Source organism: Parasteatoda tepidariorum, chromosome 3, assembly GCF_043381705.1.
Source record: "Parasteatoda tepidariorum isolate YZ-2023 chromosome 3, CAS_Ptep_4.0, whole genome shotgun sequence".
NCBI lineage: Eukaryota > Metazoa > Arthropoda > Arachnida > Araneae > Theridiidae > Parasteatoda > Parasteatoda tepidariorum.
Genome location: NC_092206.1, coordinates 30,228,694 through 30,250,836, shown reverse-complemented (window position 1 = coordinate 30,250,836; position 22,143 = coordinate 30,228,694). Strand labels below are relative to the sequence as shown.

Here is a 22,143-nt window from a genome sequence, read left to right as displayed (position 1 = left end):
TAAAATATTTTAATATATATACATATTTAAAAAGACAAGCTTTATTATTTTTTTTATTAACACTTTCACATACTTCAACAAACAGATAAAAACAATTGCAAACTTTAATGAATTAAAATTTTTTGTCATGGAATTTTCACTGTAGGAAAAAAGCTACATAAAACTTGATATTCAAAACGTGTTTTATTAATGTTTACATTTGCCAATACTTTCCATGGAAACAAGTCTTGTTGCAGTTATTATCAATAATTTTTTTAATCAATATTTTAAATGATACTTTTGAAAAAAATTTCTGATTGCTAAAAAAATCACCTTTTATGATTTTTCTTTCCTTACAAAAAACAAGTTCGTATCGAAAAGATAAAAATAATGATTTTTATGGTATTGATAAAGCATGTTAAAAATGATAATGAATAACACCTGATTTAAAAAAATGCTAGTATAAAATAATATTTTTCCTAAAAATGGAATATTTTGAATCAGAAAAACTTTGCTTTTTTAGAAAAGAAAAGAAAAAGATACACATTCTAAAATAAAATTTAGATTACGGGGGGACTTTGTTATAGAGAAGAAGCTGAAAATTTCCCCTCTCATTTCAGAAGGTCAAAGATCTAAATATATATCACTATTAGAATAGAAAAAAATATTTATTTTAAAAAACTTTACAAAAAAATACAACTTTTATTTTTGTTCAAATGACTATTGATTAAATTAGTAGATGAGTGAATAAAATTGACAATATTAAATGTGATATTTTTTGCAATTAATTAAACAATATATATATAATGAAACAGTAAAATATGATTAATAGGATTTATATATATTTCTGAAAATATGCTGTATATGTCATACAGACTACTTACTGTTTATTACAAAAATAATAAAAATTTTAATAAAACTGTTTTTAAAGCACAATAAAATTTAGTACAATAATTATTTAATAATAAATAATTTCAAAAATTAAAAATATTATTTTTTAAATTTATTCACATAAAAATGATTTGGCATATATCAGTATAGTAGTGTTCAAGTTTTTTTTTTTAAAGCAAGGCAACCAGTTAAACACCTTCAAAATAAAGATTTTGGCACTTCAGTCTTAACCTAGATTTAAGGACTACCTTACTAATTTTACAGCAATGTGATGAAATGAGAAAATTGCTAGACAGCAAAGAAGTATTCAACAAATATAGATATATGATGAACTGAATGAAATGAAATAGAATTTTCATTCTTTTCATTCAGCAACTTCAATTCCTTTAGAACCAATTTTACATAATAAAACACTTTTCATTCTAATATACTTAGTATTTTTTACACTTATTTATAAATCTATAAAAATGTATTTAAGGCATACTGTTTAGTTCATTTTGTCCTGATAAGTAATGCTTTATTATACTATATTATGAATTTAACTTATAACAAAGCAAAGATATTTATACTTTTTAATGCACCGTGCACAAAATAAAATAATAAAAACAAACAAATAACCTAAATAACTTTTAATTTAGTTATTGGATTTTTACACACTAAGATATAATTTTAATATTTTAACTAACTTTAATTATGAAACTCTTTAATTATGAAAGTTAATCTAACTTTAATTATGAAATTTAATTTAGGCTGACAATATTTTAAGTTACAAAACTAATGATGAAAATGTACATTTGCTGAATAAACATACTTTTTGTAATACTTTTGCCCCTAAAAATAACAATATTGAAAATATAGTTCCAATAAGAAATATATCAGAAGTTTAGTAAATTTTATATTATATTCACTTTTTGCTTAGCTCACCATATGTCTAGAACCGTTCCATGGAATCAAAAAGTTTTTCCTACAATTATAACTCATTCATTCAAAGAAAATTTCAAGGTAACTGTAATTTTTTAATAATAATTTTAATATTTTATTATCTAATACAATTGCAATCAGGAAAAAAATGAGTATTAAAATAAACAAATGTTCGCACCATTTTAAACAATTTAATTTTAAATGGCACAATCAAAAATTTTAAAACAATTAGTCATATAATTTCTGAGTTATGGGATTCAGAAAAAAGTTGCAAATCTTAATTTTTCATTTTTAGAACACCATTTGATTGATGTCTTCAAAATGTTTCATTTTGTCATTTCAATAAAATTTAAAATTTCGAAAACTTTTGCATATCTTGTAGTTCATAAGTTGTATTACAATCATTATATTAAATGATAAAAATAAAAATGAATCATAGAAAATTTTTTTGCTTCTTTGGTAAAATAAGACAATAGTTTGTAAAAGTTTTTTATTCGCACAAATAGTTCTAAAGATAAAGAAAAAATACGAAAAAAGTAGAACTGACAATAAAGAAAAGACATTTTTCAATGCTCTACTGACTAAACTACTAAAAAAATAATAATAAATTTGAAGCAAACCCCCATAATTTTAAAGTTAAAAAACTAATCTGAAGAAAAAAAAGTTTGGTTTATTCAGAAAAAAAAGCATTCTTGTTGTCCTTTTTTGTAATTTAAAACATCATTTGCACAAATTTATTAGCATATTTAAAGTTAAATCCTTAAAATTATATCTTAGAAAATAAAAACCCGATCATTAGATCAAAAGCTGTTCCATTTTTAATTATTCGTACATTGTAGAGGCATCAATAAAATAAATTAAGTTTCCATAAATGCTTCGTATTGTTACGAAGGAAAAAAAAATATCAAATACAAAAATATATATATAATTCAAAAACAACAACAATATAAATCTTCAATGTATACATCACATTAGATTAGATGTATACATCATATGACATCATATTAGAATTTATAATGAATAGATATAAACATTTAATGACTTAACAAAAGCACTTTCTTGACTCATTACCATGACAGTGTTAAAGTAAATGCTATCACATGATATAAATTTCAGATAGTGCACTAGTTATGTGACATGATAGTTCAACTGGTAAAACAGTGAAATCATCAATTCCTGTAGTGTTTGAGGCTTGCAATATTCCTCCAACCAACTGAAAACACAAGCAGAGAGTTCTCCAAAATTTGAAATAGATACTGCTGAATTGAAAGATTGAAATAAAGTGTCACACACTGCCTGGAACTAAAATGAAGCAAAAATAAGTTCAATTATTAAACAATATGAATACAAAATTTCAATGTTCATCTGTGTTCGAGCAAAGTAACTATGCACACATTCTTAGAAGATAAAATACTTAATTTACAAGTTCTTGAATTTGGGGATTGACATTTTACATGAATTAACTATAACATTTCATTTTCATGCTGAACAGTATGATATATTTCAACATGGTTATTTTTAGATTCTTCTGAGTTACAGATTTATCAAAGTGACTTTTGCTTGAATGTTAATTTGTATACTTTCATTATAAAAATACAGAGTTCATGTCAAATAATTCTTATCTGACAAAGAAGCATTTTTATTTTTTACTTTTAGAAGTATGATGGAACAAAAATGAGGATACATAGGAGAAGAATTTCTAATGTCACACTTTACAGTCTAGGAACAATTTAAATATTTTCCATAAAGCTAAAAGATTTTTTTCTTTTTGTTATATTGTGTGGGTACTCAACTTAAAAGTGTCTATTTAATCAAATCATAAATTACCAGATTTTAAAGATTTACATCAAATAAAATCTCATCAATTGACAATTTTGGAAGATATTTATGGAAAGAATTTGCATTTTCCTAGTAGAATTTGTAATATTGCTGAAATTAAAAAAAACTCTGAAAGCCTTCTTCATAAATTTTATATATTTGCTTAAATGTTAAAACGGTGTTATCACATACTTACAAAACAACTTCTAAAAATCTCTGTAGTGTTTTTTATTTTCGTTATTTACTTAAAATTATTTTAGACCAGTGTAATTTTTACTTATTTTTAGTGCAGTCATAAAAAAAATGAAAAATATTTTCAGAAGAATCAAACAGAGAAAAAAAAACATTCAGTTAATGTCCCGAATTTATAAAAAACAAAAATAACAATTTGATGAGGATGTATTTCTTTTTAGTGTAATAACAGCACCTCAAAATAAAACACAACTAATATTTTAAAATAAGAATTTTGGAAAAATGACATTTTTTTTTAGCAAAAACGAAAACCAAACACTAGTATGAAACAATTAATCACCTCTGACATTATTAAAACCTAATATTTAATAACAGAAATATGAACAGTGGAACCTTATTCTAAATACAACTCACCACTTGAAATTTCATGTCCTCACTAACTTTATTAGAGTTTTTATTTGGTTGACTTTGATGAACTTTAACAATAGCTTCATAGTTTCTGCAAATGATGAAAGAAAAAAAAGCATTAGGAAGCTTATTAAGAGTATTCTATCAGTAGATAATTTTTAATAATAAAATATGAAAGGAAAAAAAAACAGATTTCCTTTTTATATCCTTAACTAAACATTATGCTTTTAAAGACGTTTTACTTTTCTTTACAACACTAAAGGAAAGAATGTAAGAAATGATCATATTAAATTAAATTTTCAACAATTATCTTTCATATAAAATAATAAAAACATGATAAAAAAATTATAAAAACATGATTAAAAAAAAGAATAACAAAAATTAAATTTGCAGTAGTCAAAAATGAATAATATGTTTTATCATGCTGAGTAGCTGCGTAGAACAAGACAATTTTTCTATAATTATGCATTGCTCTTACAATGTTCACATTTAAGGAATAAGAAAGGAAATCAAATTTAAAATGGAAAATATTATTATTTTTTTAAAGCACTAATTATAATTTTAAATAAAAAAAAATCTGAATCAATAATATTTTTAAATAAGACCGTATCAAATCACTGTATTATAAAATAACATAAGAAAATATGTCATATGAAACAACAGAGCAATATGAAATATGTTATATGAAACAACAAAGGCATATAAAACACGCATATCAAACAACAGAGATTCAAGCCATTGCATCGTGCAAAGTGTTCCAGAATAAAATAATATTCTCGCCAGCTTGATGTCTCACTGATGAGATTAAATGCTTTTGGCAGAAATTTTCTTTGAATTTGGATCAACTATTTTCCTCTTTGGCACTAGTTAGATGCAACAGCTTAATACTTTTGGAAAAATTCAGAAAAACAATTCTAATCTATCGAATATTTAATAATACAATAAATTCTTATTCAAAACAACTAATATTACTCATCAATTCAAACTTAGCCACTTCCCTGATTATCCTGAGTTAACTCGGGTATTCAGGTTACCTGAGTTAACTCAGGTAATCTAATTAACCTTCCCTGATTATCCTGAGTTAACTCGGGTATTCAGGTTACCTGAGTTAACTCGGTTGTTGCTGTTCATGTATTCAGAACAGCAACATTATAAATATTTTCAAATATTGCAAATATTTATATGTTGACAAAAATTGGGAATATAGCACGATTTGTTTTGTCAGTACATTTTGCTTTATCACAGATTTACTCAGCGGGAAGTAGAAAAATAATAATAATAATCTGCTGCGATTGGAAGTTTGCCAAGTTTTGTTTGAGAGTTCGGCTGTTGTATTATTGGACTGCACACGTCTTTAGTGTAATTATATATACGATGGTTGCTGAATTTACACGAGTAAAAAAAATGGCACACCACTTCACTGGCGTGTTGAAAGTATCACTTTGTGTTGTCCATTGTTTTAAAAACTATCGAAAAAATACTAATATTTAACCTTTTTTCATTCGCCCGAGGTAACTTGGAACTGATGGCAAATTAAATGTTTTTCACACATAAAAAAATTAAAGTTTCTACTTGTTTAGTTTTATTTCCTTGTATTAATAAAATAAAAAAATATGCTGATTTTTTGAATTTTTTTTTCTTTAAAAAAATTGATAAGAGAAGCTGTTAAAGGAAATTTTAAATTCAAAGCAATTTTGCAAATAAAATTTAGTTTGGGAACAAATCTAGCAATATTCTGAGAAAAATACTTGTTTTTAATACGAGTTGGAACATATTTGGCTAAATTTTTAAACAAAAATATCTATTTTGAAGCACAATTGGGATGAATTACAACATAGCTTTAAATACTACATAGCCTTGGTGCAAATTGAGTCAGCTCAAACCAATTCGAACATAGTGAATCAGCTAAAATGAATTGGAGCAGCGATGAGAAGATTAATACATTTAAGATGGCCTGGGACAGCAATCACAATTTAGAGCAGAAACATAAGTTTGATATTTAAATTCTCTTCAATAATAGTTAAAATTAAATATAATAAATTTGAAAAAACCCTAAAAAAATAATTACATAACTAAGATTTCAGAAATAAAGAGTAATATGCTAAATAAATAATCTCACGTTTTCATGATTTCCAAGGCTCTAACTTCCTTTCTCAATGCAACCAGTTCCTCATCTTGTTTCTTCTTTTGTTGAAGGAGGAAGTGAATGTAATCAATTGCTAAACAAAATAAAATAATATTGAATAAGCAATAAACAATTTATAATAGTGTAATGGACTCTTTTTAAATGAAACTAAGAGTAATATTCGATCAAAAGATGTTGATTTGTTAAAATATTTGAATAATCTAAGATGGAAATAAACAAAAAAAAACAAAGCATTAAAAAACTAAAACTTACCAGAAATACTTAATTTTACTGTTAATATTAATAAGTGCTAGTTTCTTTAAAAAAAAAAATTACAAAACCATAACTTACCAGAAAATTTACTTCATTTTACTGTTAAATTTGATGCAAGATCACTTACGATAAAAACACAAAGCATTATCTTAATCATTTCACAGATTAAATTTGAGTACAGTTGGATGATCCGAATATAAGGGGAGATCAGTAAATTTTGGATAAAGGAAAATTCTGGGTATTTCAGTGACAAAAATCTATTTTTAATATTAATTTATTTTCTGGCCATGCCTCAAAAATAAATACTGCAATCAACAGTTATAAAAATCAAAATAATAATAAAGGAGGGAAGTCCTATTAATACTTGCATGTAAAAATTATCAAAGTCATCAGTAAATAATAAAAACTGAAATTTCAAAATGGGAACAAAGCACAAGAGAGAAACATTAAAAAAAATTGTACCATCCATTTTCATTATTTATTGCTGATTCTTCATTATTTATCGCTATTTTCATATTACAATATTTACTTGAAAAATGTAGCACCATAAAAGAGACATCAACAGAAAAAAAACTTAGATAAATCAGAATAGCTACTAATAGGTAGGTATTTTCTTTATTTTGTATTAGAGCTGCGCAATGCGGTATAGGCAGCGGTCTGGGATACATCTCGGCAGAGGATACAAAGACATGCCATCACAATCTGTGAGGTCACTTCCCCAATTTAAACATAGATCTGAAGGGGATGGAAATTTTCTCCAGATCCATATACTTATGGTGCTGCTCAGCAACCGACCACAGGACTTTTGATTACACAAATTTTACAAGCATGTGTATCACATGTGCTTGGTGGGTCCCAGCGGAGTGGAGGATCGAACCTCTGACCCTCCGGACCAGAGTCCGATTCTCTAACCACTGAGCTACCACAACCCGAACTACTATAAGAAAAATAATAACATAGCTTTGGAATTCTATTTTTAAAAACTTCGGAAACATATAGAAAAATTTTCTTTCAAATTATAATTTATTAGCTATTTAGTAGTTTTACTTATTTTTATGTTACATTTATTATTTTTCTATAAGCTACTAATAGAAAAATAATAAATGTAACAAAATACTATATAATAAAAAATACTATAGTTAATGAATTCTAATTTTAAAGAAATTTTTTCATAGATTTCCAAAGCAATGCAAAAATAATTGACATAGAATAACAGATCTATGATTTTGTTCTGTGCCACATTCTTTCCTTGTTTCTCTTAAGATTTAGAAAACAAAAAAAGAATACAACCTAACCCTAGGCACTATTTATTCCAAGAGGTAAGGAATAATTTTATACCAGATTAGGAATTTAAAAAAAGAAATATTAGGTCATCAAAAAATTGTAAAAAAAAATAATACTACTTGTGAAACTGGATTCTTTTTCAGGAAATTGTAAGAAATAATATAATAATAATTATAATTTTTATTAAATATACTTACATTTTTGAAGTATTGCAGCTTTGCTCAGCTTATAACTACTTATACTATCTTGCTGATGACAAGTTGGAACAAGTGATTGTAAATCTTCATAGCCTCTCTAAAAATTATTTTTATACAAAAAATATTAAAAAAATTATAAAAAAATATTATAATTAATTATTATGAAACAGCTCTCAAAAATAAATAATCCCTTTTAGTGATTATAAAGTTTTAATAAGTAAAACTGCTAAAGCAGAAAGGGCTAAAATTGGGACAATCAAAGCCTTTGCAGGACAATTTATGTTTGAAACAGTACTAATTACAGTCAGGTTCCTAAAGACATTTTATACAAACGTAATCTGATGCTTAATTAATTAAGGTTATTTTTATTTATTTATTTTCAAATTTAGTGCACAAAATTAAAAGATTTGACTCTTAAATGATGGTTATAATTTAATTAGAGAAAAATGCTTGCTCATCTTTAATGATAAAATACAATTTCTTTTGATCAAAAATCTTGTTGCAATACATTAACTTTAAGCTAGGTTCTGAGAACAAAACAAAATTAAATAATGAAGAAAATGAACTTATATTTATTATTTCTCTTTTTTATAACAAATGAGCACCATCAAAAAATCTTAACATTTTACAAAGTGTGTCTAATATGAAAAGTTCAATTTCAAGTTCAAGACATAAAATAAGAATATAGCAAGTTAACATATTGAACATTTACAGTAAGTATTTATATCAAAAATGTACTTAAATTGAAGACAGAACAAGAATTTAAACAACTAGATAACTTCCATGGTTAATTTTCATAGCAAAGTTAAACCGCATGTCACAAAAATAAAATATAACATGTCATACTTCAGGAAGTTTTATTAGAATAAATAAAAATAAATACAAAAATTATCCATTCAACTGCAAGTAAATATACTTAATATAACTTGCGATAAAATTATGCTTAGTAACCATTTTTGAGGCATTTATAAAAGTGTCTACAGTAGCCTTTCTTTAACCCCTACAACACTTAATAAATCGTTGACAAATTCAAAGGAATGAATACATTGGTTTTTTTCAAAAAATTTTATATAAAAATTTATTTTTAAAAAGCACATTCCTTATAAAAACAATTTAAAAAGATTAGAAATTCATTTTATTATTGAATATATTAAGTTTATGATATTTTTGGTAAAGATATTTTTTAACACAGGTTTTTTTACAAATTTAAGGCAAGTTTTATGTTACATCAAAGTGTTGCACAAGTAAGCGATTTAATATCTGCTAAAAAGAACAAACACTTGTCAATTATTATATTAGAGTTAATATTAATATATAGTTATGCTATGCAATGATGAAAACAAGTTTTTAATTAATTTACATAGTGACCTATTTTTTTAAATAAGACAAAATTAGTAAGTTTCACATATTTTTGAACATAAACATAAAGCTACATTTTAAAACAAATTTTCACTAGGCACCTATTTATGAAAGTAAACTAAAATAAAGCAGAGGATTTGCAAACATCCTTTTCTTAAGTTTAGATCATCCAGGCGCTCTCCATTATTTAAAATAAGTCTTGAAATTTAGTATTTCAGTGCTTAAATTACATATGGGTTAAAAGGCTGTTATTTAAACTTTTACATAAATATGTAGTGATAAAATTGGTAACAAACAAAGTAATGTTTAAATTATGAAAAAGCAATGATAACAAAATAGATATAACTGTGAACAGATTGTACTTTTATAGCATCACGTCTCTTTTGCTCTGCTTGAGTGTGGGCTTCACGTCTCCGTTCCTTATAGGTTAAAGTAGGCTTATCATCACTGTCTTCATCATCTATAAAATAAAATAAAAATATATAAATGGAAAATAATGAAATAAAAATCGGATGCAGAAAGATTGAATTTTTATGAAAGCAACAAAAATAATAAAATAAAATATATAAAACACTAAAAAAAATTGTTAATGAATTGAAAAGAAACTCTTTTTGTTATACTTTTATTTTTGCTAAATCTTCTTTTCATAAAACTAAATTGATCAGTATAGCTATAAAAAACTTATTTTAATTACAAAGTTTCCAAAAAAAAATTTATGTTAACTTTTCTCATAGACTAATTATCAAGTGGGCAATTCTGTGGTGCCGGACATAAAAAATAAACACAAATTTCTTAGAAAAGCTCTCTTTCAAAATATAAGTTAAATTTAGAATCATCTAATTTTAATATCAAATATATAGGACATCATAACCTATCAAAAAACAATTTGTTTTATATAAACTGAAAATGATAAGTTCAAATTAAATGAATTAAACTGCCTGTTTCGGACATAAATCACACGAAAGCAAAATATGAGTATTAATTTACAAATTTTCTAAATTCGACAAATTTCTTTATAAATTGAATGTAAACTTCACTGAATTTTGAAGCTGATATTTGAATAAAGAATTTTAGGAGTTCTTAACTTATAAAATATGATATATAATTAACTTGAAATTTTTTACTTTGGGGTCGGATGTAAATTCTTTAGATTGGATGCATGTGTCATTTAATGATAACAATTTTAAATACTGAAAACTACTTTAATTTTTATCTTAATACTAAAAACATTATTTTTTTCATTAAATAGCTTCTTAAAATTTAATTATGACTTCTTGAAATGAAAATTTAGATATGATTGCTCCTGAAAAAGGTAATTTATAAAGTAAGTATTATTTGCTTAGATGTGTTTGAAACAAAATGATATTTATAGGGCTAAAATACCATATAGTGATAACTAAAGAATGAATGTTATCGTTGTGCCCTCTGTGGCATTAAGAAAAACAGGTAAACAAACCAATGTCAATTGACCTGGCCAAAGACCATAAATCTTTTATAGTAAGTTAGAAATATGGATAAATATCCCTCTGATAGGTCACAACCTAAATTGATTAGTAGATATTTTTGGTTTCTTTATTGATAGAAATTATTGATCTTTCATCAATAAAGACCATATTTCCTACTCATTAGCTTTAACTTTATAAAAAAATCAATGTACTAATGATTGACTACATATTATTGTTATGATTTTTATGTGATGTTATCAATTTGTTATGAGAAGAAATAATCAATTGAAATATAAAGATTTTATATTTTCAAAGTTACTTAGAAAAAACATGTAGCTATAGATTGAAACTTGAATTTATGCATTTCGATAAATATATACCTAAAGATGACCCAGCATCGATAAAGATCAACCTAATTATTTAACTGATTAAAGTCATATATGACTATATAACATGCTTATAAAAATAAAACATATATGTTTTATTTATAAAATAAATTATTATAAGCAATACCTGAATTATGAGCTGATGATGAGTTGAATAGGTCAAGAGATCCAGCTGATGATGTGCTAGAAAATGAATAGCGTAATGAACCTGTATGAGGACTGAGCAGGTCATTTTCAGAACCTAAATTTAAAACACATTTTAAAAAATTAAAAAATAGACATCATTTACGGATTAATTAAAATAATTTAAGAGAAAGCTTTAAAATATGAAAGTGTCAGACTCCTAAGATATTTTACTTAATGTAAATAAATAATTCAAAACCTTCTTGCGAAATAATTTAATCAAAAAAATTTTGTGCTGAATATAATAAAAATTTAAACTTAGAAGAGTAAGAAACAATCTTAAAAAATAAAATTAATCGAAAGAAAGTACTTAAAAAAAACATATATTTTGACATGAAAAATTTATTAATATCAAGTGAATATTTTATGTACCTTAATAATGCTTGTCCACTACTTTCTGCATGCTAAGTGGATTCTTAATTGAAACATTTAAAAAAAAAATGTTTTAAACTAAATAAATCATACATAAAAGCTCAATTATTTAATCATTATTGATCAAAGTACTTGTCATCATCACACACTCATAATCTCAATTGTCACAAGAAGTCGCTATTTTTTCGAAAAAGCCCAGCTCACTTGGGTTTTCAATCATTTATCCAGGTTTTTATAGAAAACCTTTTTTTTTTCAGAACTACTTTAAACTTTAGACCATTAAAATATCACATTATGAAATTAATTAACTAGTAAAATAAATTATTGACCAATCCATGAAAATACATGTGTATTTATTGGTTTACTATTTATCACAACTTTAAGACACACATGTTCAGGGGAAAAAAATTCATGAAAAAAATAAAATTAAACAACTGAAAAGGATTTTTATGCAACACAAATCAAAATCAAGAAAACTTAATAGAAGAAACTATCAAATACTTCAGATAATACAATATTTAATATTTTCAAAAAAATTTTAAAAACATGAACTTAAAGTGCAAAAATATTTATTTTCTGTCTTTTCCATGCACCAAATTATTTCTAATTTTTGATTGCACTAAACCATGTGCAGAAAATACAATTAAACATCTCACGCAGGCAAAAGTTGACTATTATTTTTTTTTTCTTTTATTCTGTTACTTCATAAAAATTAGAATTTCAAAAATATCTTCCACTATTCCATGAGGGACATTTAAGATACACTTTCCTGGGAAGAAAGGACTGCCCTAGCTACGAGCTTCAATAAATGTTATTAGATTATTAGAATTTTCTTCTTAGCTTAATCAAAAGTTTCTTTCTTTTCATATTCATTTAATTTTATCCACAGAAATGAGGATCAATCAAATATGGCAGAAAACAAAGATCTTATCACTTGGTTCTTGCATTGAATAAAAAAGTTTAATTTTTTTTTCATACATAGTTAAAAGCAGTCCTGATAGCAGTATGAATAATAACATATAGTATAAAGAACAGCCACTAAAATTCTATTAAAGTTAAACACAGGTAATTTGAAAATAGCTCCCTTTCCCTACCTAAAATTAAACAAGTAAATAAACTTAAAATTTTACACATAAAATTATAACTAAGTACATGTTAGAAAAAAAAATTAAATTTAAATCATAGATTTTTTTCACTTGGTTTTTTCAAAAAAAAAAACTCCAAGTGATTTAAATTAAGCTGCTTTAAATCAGCAGACCTCAAAAACATCTATCATAAAAGTAAAATGTTTGATAAATAAATAATTATTATTAATTTTGCTGCAACATTTTATTTGTTTTTGTTATTTACCAAAATATTTAATGCACTTTTAAATTACTAATAGCTTCAACACATTATTCTAAGAAATATAAATTTTCTTCAAAATAATTATTTTTTCTAACTAAAAATTAAATTAAAATCATTAATGCAATGATTTTAAATGAGGTTTCATTAAGCCTGACTAAAAATTAAAAGGACAAAAATAGAGAGGATAGATCTTATGGTACTTGGCATGGATACAAATATATATATATATATATATATATATATATNTAAGATATTTTGTCCTAATTCGGTTTTGAGTGCTAAATGACCTTGCAACAGATGCTGAAGAATTCGGAATCTCTAAGTAAATTTGCAGCATTGAAAAAAATTTAAACGTCTTACATGAAGAAATATTACCTTCCGTGAACATGTGGTTGCAGAAAAATGTGTTCTGAAAGGTGTTCTGTCATTCAGGGGGGGGGGCATTGTGTTCTGCTGTTGGCACCGGTTATGAACAATACTGGTAAATAGGGAAGCTAGATAACAGGGATCCATGTTGAAAATAATGAAAGATCAAGGAAGAAAAGTGAAACGGATTTTATTCAAAATGGCAGAAGACGAATTTTTTTCCAAAATTCAAGCATTTTGAAATTGATTAATAGAGTGCGCGATCTTCTCGCGTTGATAATTTTTTAATGAGAAAAAAGAAAAAAATAAGCGAGATTCTCGCCTTCTCGCGCTGTAGTGAAAACACTGATGGATACAAATATATATATATTTATATATCCCTGAAACAGAAAATTGGGATTCAGGGAGTTGTACAGATGAAGGCAGCTCCATAATTTTGTGACCAATGGCATGGTGGCAGAAATGCTGTTATTATTGCGTACCAAACGCTTTTACTCCCTAAACAAGCTGGGTGGTATTTAAGTCGCAGCTAGGGATTAAACTTCTGTTCTTCAAAATGACAGCTCAACTTCTTAATCACTAAGCAATCATTTAATATGAAGTACATATGTAAATCTTGTACAAAATTTAATTTCAGTCTTTTGCGTAAATTCTTCTAAATCCTTGTAAATAAATATTTCATTCGTATACTTGGTATATATAACTGCAATATCAGTAGAACTTATTACCACATTCAATTAATGGGGTCCCCAATTAATCATCCTTGAATGATTTTTTTAGAAACCAAACCCCAATAAAAAAAAAAACATGTAAGAACCAATACTAAGTAGAATAAAATAAAACTAGAAAAGATTTTTAGAACAAAAATCTAAAACATTTTAGAATGCAGCTCAATTTACCAGAGTCAAACTTTGATTCTGTAAAGTGTGATTCAGCCATCTAATATGTTACAATCTCCTCAGCAATGAAACTGAAAACAAAAATTAATGAAATTTAGACATATTTTTGAAAAATGAATAAATGATGTTTTATGAATTTGTAGCCTTAAGAAAAAATAAAATCTAAAGTTTAATTAACAAATTTAATGGCAAATTTTTACACTTTCCTTTTTAACATAATAGTAAATTAATGATAAAAAAACTGAACAGAGATGCATATGATATTAGATTACATTATTAAACTTCTATTTTTTAAAAATTAGCTACTTAACAAAGATGGTTACAAATATATATAAGATAAGCAATCAAGACAGATTAAGTAATCTAATTTTGTTCACAGTTTTTCTTTACAGAAATGTTCATTGCTCAAAGAAAAATAAAAATGATTATACAACATTAATTAAAATAGATTTAATTACTTTAAAAAAAGTCAGGATTTAAAAGAAATTTCTGCTTATGATCAACCATACCATCGAATAAAATATTTTATCAAAACAAACAATTAGTCAGAGGTGGGGGGAGAATCTTTTTCTATAACATTCAGCATAATTTTAGCTTTTAACTTACTACTCTCGGTAGAAAGAACAGTTTTAAGGTGATTCGTTCAAATTTAAAGAATCAGTTGAAAATCAGTCTTTCGTCATTGCTCTCTTCTCGTCAGTCAAGTTGTTGACAAATATTTTTCTTTCATATATATTTAAATATTTAGTGAAAGACTATTTAATTTTAATATTTTCAATATGTTATCAGTTAGTAGATCTCAACTTAATAAAGTAGGTTAATTTCAAGTTATTTCCCATTCTTCTTATCTGTTGTCAAATTTCTTCCGCAATTGCTTAATCGCAATTTTTTAATGATTTCATTAATAAGATATTGATATCAGTATTAAATTTTGTTTAAAATAAATTGTTAATTGCAGAAATTTATTTGCACTAATTAATTAAAAATTAGTTTGTTATGATACTAAATATATAAACATTCTGCAAAGAGTTATGTAAACTTGTTATATAAACATTCATTATTAGCCTTTAGTTCTTGTTGACAATTTTTAATATCAAGTCTAGGTTTTAATGCTAAATTTGCAAAATAAGTGAATTTGTCTGTAAAGACAGGATGAGGATTTTTATCAAATCAGTCAGTTTATTATTAAATTTTTAAAATTAAAATTTTTCCTCCCTTTCAGAATTAATGTTAAAAGACGTAAAATGTTCTGAGTTTACTGTCTTTTAATTATGGCATGAATTTAGTATCTGCCAATTGTAAAAAAATTTCCCTAAACTTAGCAAGTGGTTTTTTTTTCATTATTATTTGGTTGCAGTGATTATCTGCTTGACCAGTGCTGTCAAATAATTTTTTTAATTATTTGACAGCGTGATTATTGGGAAAATAATAATACTATATACTATCAACTTAAAACACTTTATTTACATTGAAAAAAAACAAACATTTTGCAATGTCTCAGTTATACACGTAATTCATCTTAAAGTAACATCAGTGTGACTTCTGTTGTTGCAGATTAGATGACCAATAACTTATATTAGATTGTAAGATGTTAGTTTNTTTTTTTTTTTTTTTTTTTTTTTGCTTGTTAATTATTATTAGCTTGTTTTTTATGGTTATTAATTGTTTTTGTGGCGTTAATTTATTTTGTTAATGATCGTTTATTTTTTTGTTTGCTTTTTGTGAATTTTAATTTAATTGTTCATATGCTTCATAACAAACTTTATAATCAGCGTCCCCAGAATAGTGTGTTGCGTGCCATAAATGGCACACATCCCATTGATTTGTCATCCCTGTGCTAGACTATAAAAACTATAAGTCCTTAAGATCAAAGACTTTTTTGAATTTTTGGTTCATATTTAAAACATAATTTTCTACCTATTTATATATGTATTAATGTGCATATTCATGATTATTCCATCTATTGATAGATAAAACAAGAAATTTTAAAAATATGCAAATATTTAAAATATTGTGTGACTTTCTACAAAGTATCTGCCTATAAAGTGCATATTACAGGAAGATGTGCATATTAGTATTTGTGCCAAAATAATCATCAAGTTTTGGCATCTTCCAAGCATTAGGTACCTAAAAAAAAACATCACAGAAAGAGACTTTGAAGGGTGTAACTCGAAGTCATGTCATGCAAGACTCTACATCTTTACTTTTTTAATTTTTGAAAGTCTGAAATCCCTTTGTCAACTTGGCAATTGTTGTTGGTGCGAACATGTACTAATATAGCATAACATACTTGAAATGAGTGCCTCAAAAATTCTATTTTTATTAAGTGTTCCTTTTTTCTCTCTCCTTTTCAGGCTAGTTTTTCAATTCTTCGTCGTTTTAAGAGTACACTTGTAATAGCAGAACATAATGATGGGAAGGTTATTCCTATCACTTTTAATGCAATTACAGCAGCAAAACAATTAGGAAATGAAGTCACTGTTTTGGTAGCTGGAGCTCAAACATCTTCAGTAAGTTGATTGAAATTTTCGACTTTTAACTATCAAATTATATTTGACATATTGAAATGCAATGAATGTTTAAATATTGTTTATAGGTTGTTAGTGAAGTTTCTAAAGCAAGTGGAGTTACAAAAGTTCTCATGGCAGAAAATGAAGCTTTCAAGGGTTTATTGCCAGGTAAGCATGATTAAAGTCTATTTTCTTTCTATGTATTGATTAGTATTTTAGCAATTTTTGTTTTAAAATGTAAGTTTTTGTCTAAGTATTTTCGTTTATTTTTATGCTGGAATTTCAGTCCTTAAGTTCAAGTTTAATACAGTAGGGAACCGATTATCCGGAACGATCAGGACCATCGCTATTCCGGATAACTGATTTTTACGGTTTTCTTAATCGCTACAAAAAGCTGTTTTTTTATTGTTAAACCCAACTGGAAAAAAAATAATAACAATTTTTGGTAATAATCTTCAAAAGAAGAAAAAACGATGAAGTAATACACTGATGATTATTTCCAAAATGATTTTAAGGTAAACATCTTTCAAAAAAGAAAGAAAAATCCTAAAATTTTATGAGGAAAAAAAATTTTTTTTTTAAAAAACTGGCGAGAAAATTTATTGAATTTCGTTCCGGTTTTTTGGTTTTCCGGTTTTCTGAATTCCGGATAATGGGTTCTGTACTGTACAAGTTATTTTAATTACCGTTTAGATTTTCTGAATCTGAATGATTAATATAGCCAATCAAAAAAAGATTTTTTAAAGCATGCTTTCTGAATGAACTGTAATAAATTAGACATTGCTATTCTCATTTCTCTTTTTTAAAATTAAATTATATTCAGGTAATTTATTTTTATAACTGCAGAAGTGACATTTCAAAATAATTACACATTATCATTAGCATAAGAAATATGTAAATTAAATAGCGGAAAATCCGTTTCAAAGACTGGTAAAAATGTACCCATGCTTTTGAATTTTCTTAAGAACAAGTTGTTTTTAATTATTAGTACAGTAGGGAACCGATAATCCGGAACGATCGGGACCATCGCTATTCCGGATAACTGATTTTTCCGGTTTTCTGAATCACTACAAAAAGCCAATTTTTTTATTGTTAAACCCAACTAAAAAAATTTTTTTTGGAAATAATCTTAAAAAGAGGAAAAAACGATGAAGTAATACACTAATGATTATTTCCAAAATGATGGTAAGGTAAACATCTTTCAAAAAAGAAAGAAAAATCCTAAAATCTGATGAGGACAAAAAAAAAATTTTGTTTAAATTGCTGGAAAATTTATCGAATTTTGTTCCGGTTTTTTGGTTTTCCAGTTTTCTGATTTCCAGATAACGGGTTCTGTACTGTACTAGAGTTAAATCATTTAATTATTAGTACATTTAATTATTTTTAATTATTAGTACTGGAGTTAAATCATTATTGGAAATTAAATCAAAGTTTTAAATGCTATATGAAGATATAATATTCTTATTTGTTAGAATTGTTCTTCAAAGTTCCGTGTTTAGTTTAAAAGCTATTTATTTTTCCTCATAATTAAATTCACGAAATAATATAGGTGTCTGAAATGTGTATCTAAATTAGGAAAGTTATATTAATGTATTGTGAATGTAATATTTGCATAAAATTAAGTTAATTAAATTTGAGTTTTGTTTATTATAATGCTTTAGTTCTTTATTTTTAATTTTCAACACGTTCAATATTTATCTAAATTTTCTTATAATTAATTTACATGTTATTAATAATGCTCATAAAGGTAAAGTTTGATAGAAAAATTTTCTGATTTATTATAAGGTTTTCTTAAGGTTATAAATGCATGGCTGTGAACTCTACTGGATTTTCCAGTAGACTGCTGGATTTAGCCAGTTTCTCCTGGTCTACTGGTTTAATTAAAATTTCTCCCAGTTTTTGTACATTTTCGAAAATTCCCTATAATTGACTAAGTTTACTTTAAAAAATCCCTATTGGAGTAGAATTTTTGTGCAAATTATTGCTTGCTTGAATATTTAAATAAGTGTCACTAAATACATAATGAATTGAGCCTAATTTATAAAATTCAGTTAACTATCTTTGATGAATTAAATGCCTATTACTATTCAAAATAATCAGCAAACATAATACATAACATTTCAAGATCATTCAATGTGAAATCATAACTAGAAAATATTGCAGTTTTTCTATTTTGATGACTATAAAAATCCCTGAAATTCCCTATGATCAAAATATTTAGTATATTTTGCAACATTAATATTGAAATTTATATTATTTTGTAAAATCTACTGGATTTTTTTCCTATCCATGTTGGCAGCTATGTAAATATAGATTTAAAGCTTTCTCTATCATTTTATAAGTTAAATTATGTATGAAGTAATTTTTATTTCTAAAAAAACTAATCTATTTTTGTGTATTGTGCATATAAATTTCTGATTTTTCTGCGTTAATACTATTGAAAGTTGCACCAAATAAAACAAGATAACCTAAACTGTTCCTTTTGCAATTGAATTAACATTTATCTCCTTAGATACAAAATAAATATTTTAAAATGTTATAGCTAAGTTTTTGTAATTTTGCTTATTTTTATTTTTAATTCTGAATTTATAATATGCATGTTATTGACTAACTTGCTTATAATTTTTTTCAGAAAGTCTTACACCATTAGTTTTAGCTACTCAAAAACAATTCAGTTTTTCTCACATTGTGGCTGGAGCCTCAGCTTTTGGAAAGGTAATGATCCAGTTATATTTTTAAACAGACAAAACATTTCAAATATATTTTTATGATTTTGGTTGATTAAAATGAATTTTTGATTTTGTAATCAATGTTGATTTTGTCACTTTTATGGATATTGCTATTGTGAAAAAAAGTATACAACAAGTCTTTGCTGTTATCAATGGCCAGGATAGTTACAGCTGTTAGCTTTGCTGCTTCATGGCTGTAAAGAATTTTTTTTTCCAGTTTTCCTAGTCTTTAATAGTTTCTTTGTGAGAGTTGGGAACTAGTTAAGTTTTAACAGATACTAATATAGATCTTTACAGGGTTGTAAAAACACTTTTTTCACGATTTGAGTGGGTTTTTTCCAAACTTAACTAAGTTTTTCATCATTTTTTTTTTAATTCTTTATAGTTTTTTATTAAATCTTACTGCATTAATAAATACCATTAATTTGATTAATAGAATTATTAACATGTTTTATTATCAATGTAATTTACATTGATGAATTAGTAATAATATTTTTACTGACAATAGTAGGGCTCAATTATCTTTGTAGGATTTACCTATTCTGTTTTAGAATTATGAAAAACCACTAAATGGTTCAGTGAAGATATAAATTATTTATTTTTATTTTTATCAGGAAAATGTATTTATGCAATTAAATATTGCATTACTTTTCCAATTGTGTTATTGTGTCCTATGTTATGTGCAGTGAAAGAGATCTTCTAGAATTTCAACAACTAGGAATACATCAGATCTAGAATTCTAAATTTTAGAATTCTAGATCTGATGTATTTGATATAGATCTGATGTAATTGCTGAAATACTTCTTTTTAAAAAGGAAGAATTTCAGCAATTAGAAGGTGCTATAGTTTAAAAGTATAATTTAAAACTGTATGTAATAAGACTCAAAGATCGAGGAAATAGTATTTAAAATAGTATATTTTTATGAATATTTTTGCTATTTCATTGAATTGTGATTCTAAAAATATTATCTTGTTATAACATTACTTTCAATTGTAATGTGAATTAGTATCTAAAATTTTTGTAAGAATACCTTTATACATTATTTTCAATTTCTAATATGTGTTTTTAAAAAATTTGAAGCACAGAATATAGAAGTAATGGAAATATAAATTTTTCAATGTGTGTAGTTTGTATTTTATTTTATTATGAACTTAATATCTAGAGTTGATTTGTTCAATGCACTTATGAAAAAGCCCATCCTGGATTTTCGGGTTGGATGAAATCATAACCCAGAATTTCGATTATATTTATAGGGTAATCTATGTCTGTAACCATGTATTCATAATTTTACTCTCATTGTTTAACTTTTAAAATATTTTGTTTTGAATATTTTAGAACTTAATACCCCGAATAGCAGCAAAGTTGGATGTCTCTCCTATTTCTGATGTAATTGCTATTAAAGACGCCGATACTTTTATTCGAACCATATATGCTGGTAAATAAATTTCAATTGCTATTTCTACTAATTAATTCAATAAATGTTGAACTTTTTTACAGGCTTATAATAATGATTAAAGTTTATAATATCTAGCAATATATAAATTACTCGTTTTTTCCATGAATATGTATAAAATATACACCTGAATGCATCAGATTTTATTTTTAAAAAAGTATATTTAGTTATAACTGCTAGATAAGAATGTCAGGTATATTTTACTGAAAAACCTTCTTTATTCAATATTTCTTAAAGTTAAGCTGTTGGAATCAAATATTATATCATTGTATTTGATACTTTTATAGTAACCAGGGATGTGAGATTCGCGGATTTCCGTTTTTTTTTTTTCAGATTTTTTTTGTTTTTTCCGTTAATTTCCGCGAAAAATTTTTTCTGAAGTTTCTCTAAAAGTCATTTTCTTGGGATAAAACTGGTTGACCTGCAGGGATTAGATTTTTCCGCTTTATGGCGGATTTCTGCCATTTTCGCTCTTTTCTCTCGAATTTCAACCCTTTTTTTTTATCGAAAACTCTGATTCTCTAAAAGTTCCTTTTTTTTTAAAAAATTAATATCCCACTTTTTCTGAAAATTCAGACGTTGAAACAAAATAATTATATTTATTTACGATTTTCAAAGATAAACAGAAAATTCAAACTACGTCCTAGTTGCTAACCCTTCAGCATTTTTAGTTATTTTCTCCGATTTTACGCTCAGAAAATAAGATTTTCCGCATTTTTATCCGTCCGCCGGACAGCCGGATATTTTCGTAATTCAGACGTCGCTGCTTCCTGTTTTCTAGCGTGAAAGCAAACGAAAAAAAAAAATAGAGTTGGGTTTGCAGTGAAAATATTTATTTGCTCATTCAATTAATCTTGTCAATTTTTATTTATTATGTCTAAACAAAAACAATACAAACAAGCCTTTTAGAAATCCCAAGTCCAGACTCTGCAAATATCTCGATTTTTATTCACGCGATTTTAATATCAATCATCGATTTTCGTATTTACCTGATTTAAAAGTTGC

The 22,143-nt window shown here is 25.5% G+C and overlaps 2 protein-coding genes across 4 annotated transcripts in view; one reads left to right on the top strand and one right to left on the bottom strand.

The window, feature by feature from the left end:
• Window positions 1–1,681: 1,681 nt before the first annotated feature.
• LOC107456067 (max-like protein X) lies at window positions 1,682–15,005 on the bottom strand. Of its 2 annotated transcripts, none has more exons than XM_016073829.3 (8): window positions 14,904–15,005; window positions 14,446–14,516; window positions 11,406–11,519; window positions 9,810–9,907; window positions 8,089–8,185; window positions 6,329–6,428; window positions 4,216–4,300; window positions 1,682–3,093 (listed from the first exon to the last, which is right to left on the bottom strand). In XM_016073829.3, exons 2-8 carry the CDS (start codon window positions 14,483–14,485, stop codon window positions 2,920–2,922), a joined length of 708 nt encoding a protein of 235 aa, XP_015929315.1. In that variant the 5' UTR covers window positions 14,486–14,516; window positions 14,904–15,005; the 3' UTR covers window positions 1,682–2,919. The 2 variants fall into 2 exon arrangements, with proteins under 2 accessions (XP_015929315.1, XP_015929316.1); XM_016073830.3 differs by having other exon boundaries at window positions 2,772–3,093; window positions 14,955–14,979.
• A 98-nt stretch (window positions 15,006–15,103) lies between these two features.
• Window positions 15,104–22,143, top strand: part of LOC107456066 (electron transfer flavoprotein subunit alpha wal) — a 19,227-nt gene continuing 12,187 nt past the window's right edge. Inside the window, exons 1-5 of one of the 2 annotated variants that reach the window (XM_016073828.3) lie at window positions 15,104–15,257; window positions 16,800–16,955; window positions 17,042–17,123; window positions 19,588–19,670; window positions 21,021–21,120. In XM_016073828.3, the coding sequence (XP_015929314.2) occupies window positions 15,225–15,257; window positions 16,800–16,955; window positions 17,042–17,123; window positions 19,588–19,670; window positions 21,021–21,120 (454 nt within the window). In that variant the 5' untranslated portion in view covers window positions 15,104–15,224. The remainder of the gene's footprint in view (window positions 15,258–16,799; window positions 16,956–17,041; window positions 17,124–19,587; window positions 19,671–21,020; window positions 21,121–22,143) is intronic. The other variant, XM_043039046.2, reaches the window with a different exon arrangement.